The following is an 11,764-nucleotide window of genomic DNA, read 5'->3' on the forward strand; positions in this document are numbered from 1 at the left end:
TTTTCCGCCCCGACCCGCATTTTGGCGGTTATTTTTCGGGTCGGGGCGGGATGCGGGGTCTGCTAGAGTTGCTAATTACCTCTACTGCGAGTTGCAAGCTACAACGCTGTACAACCTCCCTCACACTGATTGAATCATTTGTTCTTCACAACCGTTGGATGCTAATCTGGGGAAGTGAGCTGTCTTGTTGGTTTGTTTTCCGAATGTGTTTCTTCCTTTCTGAAGAACGCATTGCCGCGTCTGATTGTACGTACATATTTGGACTGTACCTCGCCATGTTTCGTTGTAACTTGTACTCCGTCCATTCCCGCGTACAGGCTGGGCGGGTACACCATCTACGTAGTCCAACTTAACCGCGTACAGGCCGGAGCTCACCGTGAGCTTGATTTCGAATAAATTTCTACCTCACCGAGTAGCCAATTGACTGTGATCGCAACGAAAAGCCCGCCGAGTCCACGCCATTCGCTGGCCGCAACAAACCTCCAGCCAGGCTGTGCTGCCCCCACCCCCGGCTACACGACAACCCTCCCTCTGCCTCCCCGCTGCGTCTCCCTCAGCCGCCCCGCTATATATACCATCGCCGTCTCCGGCAGCAAGCACACCACGCATTACATTACCACAGACAGAAACAGCGGAAACAATAGAAGAACTAGGCAGAAGCTAGCAGCAGCACACACGCGACGACCAAGAGACATACAGAGGCGTACAGCGGGGAAATGGGCCTGTGTGTGTCATACGACGCGGCGGCCGACGGCCCGGCGACAGCCAGGGTGGTGCTCCCCAGCGGCGAGCTCCGGGAGTACTCGCCGCCCGCAACGGCAGCGCTTGCGCTGGAGGAGGTCGCCCAGAAGGGGTGGTTCCTGTGCGACGCCGACAGGATGGGGTTCGAGGGCTCCCTCGCGGCCATGGCCGGCGGCGAGGAGCTCCAGCCGGGGCAGATCTACTTCGTGCTCCCGAGCGACATGCTGCGCCGCCGCCTGGCTCCCGAGGAGGTGGCCTCGCTTGCCGTCAAGGCCAGCGCCGCCCTCGTCAAGGCCGCCACCGTGCCATCAGCCGGCGGCCGGCGCCGGCGAGGCTCCGTGGCGCCGCTCGTGTTCGCGCCGTCCGAGGAGGATTACTCGGCCGAGGATGCCTTCACCCTGGCGACGTTCGCTGCGAAGCCGACGGTGGCGCAGAAGCGGAGGGTGGCGTACCGAGGCGGTAGGTCGCCGCCGCGGTTCTCGCCCGACTTAACCGCCATCTCCGAGAGCGAGTAGAGGCGCATGGTACACGAGACAGCCGACAAAAAAAAGGGCGCATCGTTGCACATAGCCCTGCCTCGCCTGGCCACGACTGACGCGTGGGCCCGTCCGCTGATGCTAGATCGGACGGCGGGGACGCGGAGATAAACGCATCAAACGCTTGATAGGATGTGGATGTGTGGAGTGTGGGGTGGCCGTGGTAGAAATAGTCGCGTCTTCGGCGTTGTTAATTCAAATGCCAGAAGCACAAGGAAATGCACATACATATAGGCATGTCAATGTAATGTAAATATCGCACCCGCATAAAAAATGTAGATACTGTAAAAAATGATGTGGAGTATGTATGCTCGGTTACTGGGCTGAATACCTTGCAATAATTCATGCCCCTCTCAAATTACATAGCTAGATCAGATTTTGAAGATACCTTGCTGGAATTCGTAGCCCTATGTAAGTTATAAAGCCATATATGATTTCGGAAATATATTGCAGAAACTGGGGCATCTCTCGCTGAAATTTGGGAACCTACACAAATTTTGTGGAGTCATATACGTTTTCAGAAATACATTGCAAGAATTTGGGCCGCCTCCGCAAATTTTATGGAGTCATGCATGTCTTTGCAAATAGTTTGCGGAACCGAGTCACTTCTTTAAAATTTATGGAATTATGAATGACTTTAGAAATATTTTACAGAAATTTAGGGCACATCTGCAAATTTTATGGAGTTATGAACGAGATCAATTTCTTTTGAAGGAATTACTGACCATTCTGACATAAATTTTCCCTTTCGGAGAATATACTACGAAATTACACAATTCCTCCAAAATTTACTTTTGCCCTGAGAAATAAGTTGCTGGAATATGGAGTCGTTCTGCAATACTCAGAAAGTGTGAGGGTACTACGAGAGAGAGAGAGAGAGAGAGAGAGAGAAATAAACACGTGGTTTTTCTTCCCTTGGGGAAAACGCCAGATCTGTCGCTGCATTCTGTCCCGACCCTCTCTCTCTCACACACACATGGTGGCATCCCCATTTGTTGGCCGGCTTTCCAGCCTGGGCGGTGTCCTTTGATTCCGCCAAGTGATTATCACAGATCGGTTGCAAGTTGCCACCACAGCTAGGACAAATTGGATGCATGATGTTGGATTCATGCACACCTAAAAGAATTGCTGGTTTCATGCATGTTGCAACACTTGAACTGCACCTTGGCATGCACTTTTTGCCTTGCTGGTAGTAGTGGTGGCCCCCCATGCATGGCCCCAGGCTTTGGATACATCCAAATGGGTGTAATTTGAATTGATTTGCTTCACAGCTCTATTTCGCTGGAAGCGTAACTACTGAGTGCGATCGTGCATTTCGGTCGCTGCTGGTGTGCGTCCTGGTTAATAATTCGACGATATTTGGTATCCCACTTAACCTGTTTTCTTCGATTAGCACCAAGGAGATGATTGAGACCTACGCATGACAAAGGGGTCACGCAATCAAGGATAGTAAGATCCTCTGCAAAACTATTGTTTTCTAACGAACATGTCGATTTACAAGCTCGTCAATATATAGTTATGAGGAATGTTTTCGCTTCGCCCACACTATTCGCAAATACTGTTGAAAGAACACCCGATGGTTGTTCAATTTGCATATCTGGATGTGTGCTGGACGTGCTGGTCCACGAACGCAATCATGCATTTCTTCGTGACATTTCTAGATTTTTCGATGTGCAAAACGTTTATAGCCAGGGACTCAAATTAGTACACCTTCAAAAACTAATGGTTGGAGCATGTCCACCAGGTCAACCACATCTAGATGCACATCTGAAACGCGGGTCCGTAACATAATGAACACATAGCATCTTTCATACGCGTTCTTGGGAAAAGTCGCCATTGCGTATATCCGAATTGTGTCACTGGCAGCAGTACAAATACTTCCCTGTTAGCATCATGTGTCTCTCTTCACTCTAGTTCACACCACGGTAAAAACAAGAGTTCATTAGTAGGAATCTCAGTAATAAAATGCTGCCTCACTAATTAAACTATCTGAAGCAGTGACTAATTAAGATCTTCACAACAGACCAAGGAGCCAACCACCTAGTGATCAAGAAACAAGAAAAAACAGCTACAAAACAGCATGTAGAACTGTAGTTGTTGAAACTATTAATTTGGCGGAGCAATGCAATCAAGTCGACGATGGAAATGTCTGACGATACCACCTCGGCTACTTGCTTAAGTTAGTGTACTAGTTTATTTTTCTGGAGTAGTAGCAGTTCAAATACAGACAAGATTGACTTGACAAAACGATTCTTTGTTTCCATAAACTAGAACCTTCTGCAGTGCTAGCAGAGTAGCAAACTAGGAACATGTCATTTCTTCCTCATGGCCTCTCATCCGTATGCTGTCTCCTACCCTTGTCGTTTATTTACTCCCTCCGTAGCAAAATACATGACTCAACTTTGTATAAAGTTAGTACAAAGTTGAATCATCTATATTGAAACGGAGGAAGTACTTCGATTTGACCATTTAGTCGGCGCAACAGATTTGAAAATGATCCTAACCTGAGACGAGTGCCTGAAGCTTCCACGGCTGACCACACACCAAAACGCGCGTATTTTAATGAACACATTCTATTTGAAGATCTAGATCGGCATCTTGCTTCGTCCTTGTCATTGCTTGCTCAAACCTGCAATGGCCAGGTGGATGTGGTTCGAGGCCGCTCTGTGATCTGATCTGACACAAACAAAATAAGATTGTCTAGCAATATTAATTTGGTGGTTTTACTTGCTGTAAATACAAACATAGGGAAATTACCTCATACTCCCTCCGTTCGTAAATATTTGTCTTTCTAAAGATTTCAACAAGTAACTACATACGGAGCAAAATGAGTGAATCTACACTTTAAAATATGTCTATATGCATTCGTATGTGGTAGTCCATTTGAAATCCTAAAAAGACAAATATTTAGGAACATAGGGAGTACTAGTACAAATGCCCGTGCGTTGCAACGGGCAAAAAATATCAAAAAACCTATTCCGGCGTGCTAGTACGCGCCACTTTTTGTATTCAACTCTAACAAACATCACAAATGACGGAAGATAACATTACACATAGATCTACTCCAATGGCCACGCCATTGCTCTGATTGGAGTTTGCCATGAATGCAACAGTAATAAATTTGGAGGAAGGTGAACAAACGGTTGCTGAAAGCAAACTGGTACAAAAAGATGAAAATGGTACCTTTCGCAAATTCGGAAATCAAGAAAAAGGCCCGTGTGTGGCAACGGGAGAAAAAGAAACTTAGCACCATCAGTAAGCATAACTCGAAGGCCCTTAGCAGACTTGCACGTACTAAATATGCAATACTCGGCGGGAGGGCAACGCTGACAGTTCCCTACTAACGCTGACAGTAAACTACAATATATGAATCCTAGAGGTCAAGGAAATGAGCAGCTTTTTTTTTCATGTTTACGTGCTCTGATCGTGGTACTGCCGTTGTTGAAGGCACACATGTGGGCTCCACTCTCGACAACCGCTATGGGATAAACTCTGGCCATGATGCAGACCCTGCCACCACCGCCAAAGCTCTTCACCGCTGACGGATCAATCTGCATGACACATTATTCATGTTCAGTAGTGCGTGAAGTGAACACCAGGTGAAATGAAATAGCTTCCCAAACTCACCAGAGTTCTCAGAGATATCTTCTTTTCCTTTTGAAGATCAAATTCAAAGAAGCCTCCATAGGCTGGTGTGCATAGTCCTTGTCTCAATGAAGAACTGTGCAAAGAAAAAGAAAAATTCCTTTTACTCATGAAGGCAAAAACCATAAGCATTAACCTTCTTAGATCAGAGCACATGAGTATCATGTAAGTGAATAGCAGTGTGCTCCTATATGTTGTCAGAGGCTAGGACAATAAGTCCAAATGGCCCTATGCTGCCATGAACCGATGCACCCGCTTCCTGGCAATGCTTCTTCACGTCCAAAAGTCAGGCAGGATCGAAATGATTGGCGCTGTCGATTGATGTCATTTCAAAATCTATCTCGACATCAGCCTGTTTCAAAAGAACAAAGTGTCGGATTTGCCACAGTTGCTCTGAAAAATATACAGACCACCTAAGCATGCCAGTCCTTTTGTTACCAAATATGTAAATTTTTATATAATTCTAACTTCAGAAGACCCTACATCTTTTACTGGCCTGAAACTTTTTGAGGTAATTTTTTGTTTGAATGACCAAGGAGGGCTTGTTTGTGTAAAGGAAAGTACCTGAAAACTGTTAGTTTGCTTAATCTCAAGTAGACCTTCCTTCTGTCAGTTTGTCTGCTCGTTCACTTTTCATAAATCTCCCTCCGATTCAGTCGCTGATGAATGATTTTGTAACAGAAAACTAACTTTACAGATTGCATGCTTGTAAAAAATAATACACCATAATGTTATTCTGTTAATTAGTGTTCACATCACAAGAAAACATAACTGGACATATACTAAAAATAAAGAAAGGTTCCTGCAACTCATAATATGACTAATTTGTTTGGACTGGAACTGAACCACTTTGAATAAAAAATAAACATTCGCAGGCAAGACAGCTGCAGCAGAACTTGAGACACGGTGTTACTCTTGTTCTTGAGGCATATGGTGCATCAGTACATCTCATGTGGCTAGTGCACCGTTTGTGGCCATAATTTACTTTTGTGCAAGGGCTGCCATTTTGTTCCAAGGTAAGTAACAGGAAATAAGTTTTGATATCCAACTCAGGCATTTTTTGGGTTCAAAGAATGTATACTACCTCCATTGCAAAGACATGTGGATGTGATCAACTCGTTGCAACTCTTTAAGTCAATTGTTTCCTTCTGGTCTTTGATTCAGGAGTTGTTGTATCAGACTATGTTTCCGCTGTAAACAACACAAACAGAAATTTAAGTTATGCTATGTGCATTGCAATGGGAGTTTAAGAAAAATCAACTACCACCCCCTCCCCAACCCACCCTCGAAGTTCAAAATCTAAACATTTGATTCATCTGTATGCCCATACATGTCAATTGGAACTTTATATTATTAAAGCAACTTTAAATTCTAAGATTTGCAAGCTTGAATATTTTTACATATCTAGTTTTCAGAAACAAAAGATTGATGTTTGCCTGCAATTATATCGAGTTTTCAGCTTTAAACTTCATTGTCAGTCTACTTGTACATTTCCAGTAAGCCCATGTGCCAGCAAAACTTCAGCCACTTCAGCTGAATGGGGCACTGTATACGTTGGCACAATGCCCAGTGTTTTTAATGGCCAGCCTCAAAAGATAGAAGTACTTTAGCATATATGTGTATGTTCAGACCAAGAACCCTTGCCAATTCCAACAATAAATACATGAAAAGTACATGTGATTGAAGTATACTACAGAAGAACCTCGAGAGAGTAACTATTGTCAGCCAGTTAGAGCAGAATACAAAATAAATATTGACAAGAACAACGTATATAACATTTTGGATCATGAGTAAGTTAATACATCCGTTCCCTAATTTTATGTAAGAATCATATCTGACATTGTATGGCTCGTATGTCAATAGTAGTTTGTGTTCTTTACTTGGTATACATATCAATGCATATTTGAAATTTGAATGCTATTAAGCAAAGAACATTGTAGAAACAAAAATCTTACCAAGCAACCAGGGAAGATGAAGACTGAAAAGTCTGAGAAAATAAAATAGTTTTTGGATATCAACCTTTTCTTATCTTTCTCTCCAGCAAACTTTTTGAGAAGCACTGGAATGATGTAGATAGGGACTTAGATTCCAAAGTACTGTAGTAAACATATGTGGTATATTCTAAGGTTGCACCAGAGGTATTGAAAGTAGATCTTCCAATATTACACTCTATTCTTTTAATAAAAAAAATGTGTCATTTGGTCTCTTTACATCAAAAAAAGTCTGGTTTAGATTCAGGATGAACTGCATTTCTGCTTGCATGATACAGATACTCTATTTTTGATATATAGACACGGTAATTTTCAATCGCATCTGAAGGAAAGTCTACAGCAAAAACAGAGACAACTCAGAGATGGTTTCAGATAAATACACGATTGATTCACTCGGAGTAACTGAATGAAACAGTAAAAGAAGGGAAAAACATCGACACAACCAATCCCATTGAGCAACAGGTGCCCTGTTTAAATATCCTCTCTCTCAAGTCAAGCAGTGAGCACACCAAGCAACGACGAGGACTCCATGAAGCTGGAGTAGAAGCCACTGCTAGCTAGTATTCACACGCTAATTGTTCTATCTAAGTAATCAAAGCTTACTACTTATAAGCAAGCCAACAAATGCCGCCGTCTTGGCAGTTGGCTTTCTAGCTCCACGCCTCCGCTCGTGACCTGGCGGCTACCAAAAGCAGACAGAAGTAGCATTTGCGGCCGGCAGCGCTTTTCGGGCGATGCGGCCGTAGCAGAACAGGTGGACGCCTGGCGTGTGAAGGAGCATCATAGGAGAGCAGGCGCGGCCCAGTCAAAGCATAGGCGGATGCGCGCCCGGAGGCATCGGAGCCCCTTGGTGGCGCGCGCATGGCGAGTGTTCGGCATCACGGGAGAAGTGGTAGCTCCGAAGGAACACCTGCCGCCACTCCAACTGCCGCTCCCACTACGGATGTACTCCATGTACGGCCACACCGTCGTCACCATAGGTCTTCTTTTCCACCGGGGGATGTACTGGCGGATCCGGCGGTTTTGGCGGCTGGCACGTCTCCGTTGGGGCAAGCTCATCCCCACACATCGCCTTCTTCTCTTGCTGACCGCCGCCGGAACAACCCACTGCCCCTCAGCCGCCTCCTCTCTTTTCCCCCTCTTCTCTATTCTCTCTCGATTCTCTCCTTTGACTTTCGCCTCTCCCTGCAGAATTACTCGCTCCAAGCCATCCTCGCCCGTGCTGGATCCTGCTCCAGCGACCGAGCCACGATCTGATAGGGAGAGCCGACTTTATTTTTATTAGGGGCAGGGGTAGGGGTAGGCTCACCGGTGGGGTGGCGGCGGCGGCGCGCGGTGGCTCGGCCGGCGGGGCGCGGCGGAGGCACCGGCGGCCGACGCGGCGGCGGCCGGCGGCGCGCAGTGAGGCGTGGTAGAGGGTGGGAGGTGGTGACGATGGGCGAGATGGGATCGGCGGATCGGCAGGCAGGCTCGTGCGAGTGTTTTTTCCTTTTTTTTCCCACGTACCGATTCAGGTTGACTTACTATGAGGATTGCGGGTTGAATACCCAAAACTATAGGGGCTTTTTTACAAAACTGAAGACGACGTACCACCAGAAGCGATAGCTAGTTTATTAGTAGGTAAAGATATGTTAGAGCAAATATCACAAAACAATTTTTTTTGCAATAATCATAAAACCATAACTGTTGTGGCTAGGGTGTCACAAACCACAACAATAGTAGAGTTTTTTGTAGATACAAAATAATTCTAGCATGTGTCTAGTCGGGTTCAAGGCGGTCTGACCGAGGCGAAATCAATCTTTTTCCATGTAGCGAACCAACTATTGGGTTTGTAGTGTCAGAAATAGTGTCAAACATCTTAATCTAAAAGATTTGGATTCTGTGAAATAACTTGCCCTAAAATTTGTCATTTTATGATAATTTTATTAAAAAAGTTATGATTTTACGAAATAGCCATATATGTGATATCGTGACATTCATCGTAACAAGCATCACATACTTTTGTGCGGAGAAAACCTACGATCTATTCGTCATACTTTTGTGCCGCATGCGCCATTTGTGCCGCATGAGCCGCTGGTTGTGTTTTTTTTGTTTTTTATCTAGGACTTGTTGAGCCGTGTCATCAGCAGAACCTCGTCTGGACCTGTTTGTGCGTCTGTGTGTGGCGTGAACCTTGTTAATTTGTTGGATGTTGTGGCTCTGGTAGTTGCTTTATATATAAAACGGAGCGAAAGCCTTTTCCGGATAGTATAAAGAACATCAGAACTAAAATTACACCCATGTCCATAGACCACGTAGCAACAGCTATAAGAGCATCTCCAACAGCCGCACTATATAAGTGCCGCGTTGAAAAATTAGTGCTTTTAGCGCGCGCTGCCGATCCGGGCGCTCCAGCGGAGGCGCAAAACCGCGCGCGAGGCATATCTAGTTCAGCGCGCGGGCCGAAATGCCATCATGCGCCGCTTATTTGCTGTGCTCGCTCCCGCGCGCTGGACTCTCGAGCGCTCGCTCGCAACTCCACCTATCCATCCAGCCGCTGGCGCCGCCGCCGCCTGCACCACCTCATTTCGTCCTGCGACCGTTCCGGCGCTTCCCCGATCTCTCCCCGCGCAGCAGCGGCTTCCTCCGTCTCCCTCTAGTCACCGCTGCCCGTTGCGTGCGGAAGTTCTCCGACGAATAGCGCCCGGCCGTCCACTGTCGCTCGGTGCCCGCAAGGTGTTCGACAAAACGCCCGCAAGGTATGTATTGCTTCCAACTTCACATTTTTACATGAATTTGGTGCATGTTGTTTGTAGTTTTTTATAGCCTAGTTTTTAACATTGTAGATGAGTTCGTCATATGATTCTTCCGAAGAAGAATTTGATATGGAAGAGGAGGAGGATCTTGCAATGATCCTAGCTATGCACATCAATAAAAAACCGAAGCACGATGGTTCGGTTATGGGTCGGCAGAAAATTTGGAGGGATAGGATCGATGCACACAACAGATTGATGAGGCACTATTTTATAGAGAATCCCACATACCCTGAGTCGTACTTTCGACGCCGGTTTAGGATGAGCACCGAGTTGTTCAGGCACACTGCAGAGAAACTGGCGAGCCATGACCGGTTTTTTTAGCAGAGGAGGAATGCCGCCGGAGAGCTCGGGCATAGCACCTTTCAGAAGGTGACAGCTGCTTTGCGTATGTTGGCATACGATATCCCCGTTGATCTAGGTGATGATCACTTGGCCATGGGTGAGAGCCAAGCCATCATGTGTGTCAAGCGATTCGCAGTCGAAATTGTGCAAGTGTTTGGCCCGAAGTACTTGAGATCTCCCAATGCTGAAGACGCCGCAAGGCTATTGGAGATGAACAAAGCTCGCGGGATTCCCAGGTATGCTTGGTTAAATAGGTTGCATGCATTGGAGTTGGAAGAATTGTCCAAAGGCATTGACATGGGCAATTCCACGGCCAAAAAAGGGTTCCACTGTAATCCTTGAAGCGGTGGCCGATCAAGAGACTTGGATTTGGCATGCTTTTTTTTGGAATGCCTCGATCTTTGAATGACATCAACGTTGTAAACCGCTCACCACTGATGAATAAGATTGCAAATGGTGAACTGCCACTGGTGCAGTTTGTAGCTAATGGTCGTACATACATCTATAGCTACTATCTTGCGATGGCATCTACCCAAAGTGGCAAACATTTGTGAAGCCGTTGGAAAAGCCGGAAGGTAAGAAAAATCTTGATTTCCACAATGCTCAGGTGGCGGCTAGAAAAGATGTGGAGAGAGCTTTTGGGATATTGCAAGCCCAATTTACTATTATGAGAGGACCAGCTAGATTTTGGGATCAAAAGATGCTTTGGTACATAATGCACGCTTGTGTGATCATGCACAACATGATCATCGAGAATGAGCGTGGCCAAGATGTATACTACTCTCACTATGAACTCTTGGGACATCCCGTGCGAGTGCGGCGGAGGACTGAAAGGGTGACCCGTTTTGTTGCCTCCTATCATGCCATTCAACGTCCGGCAGCGCATGATGATCTTCAGAAGGATCTCATTGAGGAGTGGTGAGCTTGGAATGACCGTCAAAGAGCATCATGATTTGTGCGTTTGATGTTGTATTGTTGAACTAATTGTTGTATTGATGAAAGATACTATTTGTTTGAATTGTAATAATAAATTGAACTATTTATTGTTGATTTATTTTGTTTGTGTTTGATCTTCTGTACTTGTGTTTGGAGTGCATATGTTGTTTGTGCGAGAACACGCGCTGCATTATAGCGCGCCTGCTGGAGCTACATGCACGCGCTGCATTTAACGGTGTTTGCTGGAGCCAGCGTTGTGCGCGGCGCCAAACCAGGCGATCGGCGCGCTGCAAACTGGCTTTTAGCGCGCCGCGCGTTGGGCGGCTGTTGGAGATGCTCTAAGCACTGGAACGAGCAGGAAGGCGCGCTGCCATCACCCCCCCCCCCCACTTATCGGAGTCGAGCAAACCTTCTTGTAGTAAACAGTTGGGATGTCGTTGTGCAAGGCCCCAAAGAACAATGCACCAGAACAACAACCGTCCTCGATGAACAGAAGTGTAGATCGTAAGGATCCAACCCGTAGACACGCAAACACAAATGAACGGTGACCGAATCTAAGCAGATCTACCAAAGACAAACACCAACCAAATCTCACGAGATCTGCCGAAGACACACCTCCACACGCCCTTCGACGACACTGGACTCACTACTGGGGCGGGGCCAGACAAACCTTATTTCATCTTCAAGGAGCCGTCACCGGCTTACCTCCTAAAAGGACACAAACCCTAAACAAACTCCCAAATACACCTAAAAAAATGTAGGAATCATCTCGATGGCA

The 11,764-nt window shown here is 46.1% G+C and overlaps 1 protein-coding gene across 1 annotated transcript; it reads left to right on the plus strand.

The window, feature by feature from the left end:
• The first annotated feature begins 604 nt into the window (after positions 1 to 604).
• LOC119306274 lies at positions 605 to 1,712 on the plus strand. Its single transcript, XM_037582539.1, has one exon. It carries the CDS (start codon positions 717 to 719, stop codon positions 1,254 to 1,256), a length of 540 nt encoding a protein of 179 aa, XP_037438436.1. The 5' UTR covers positions 605 to 716; the 3' UTR covers positions 1,257 to 1,712.
• The last annotated feature ends 10,052 nt before the right edge of the window (positions 1,713 to 11,764 follow it).

This window comes from Triticum dicoccoides, chromosome 5B (genome assembly GCF_002162155.2).
Source record: "Triticum dicoccoides isolate Atlit2015 ecotype Zavitan chromosome 5B, WEW_v2.0, whole genome shotgun sequence".
Lineage (NCBI taxonomy): Eukaryota > Viridiplantae > Streptophyta > Magnoliopsida > Poales > Poaceae > Triticum > Triticum dicoccoides.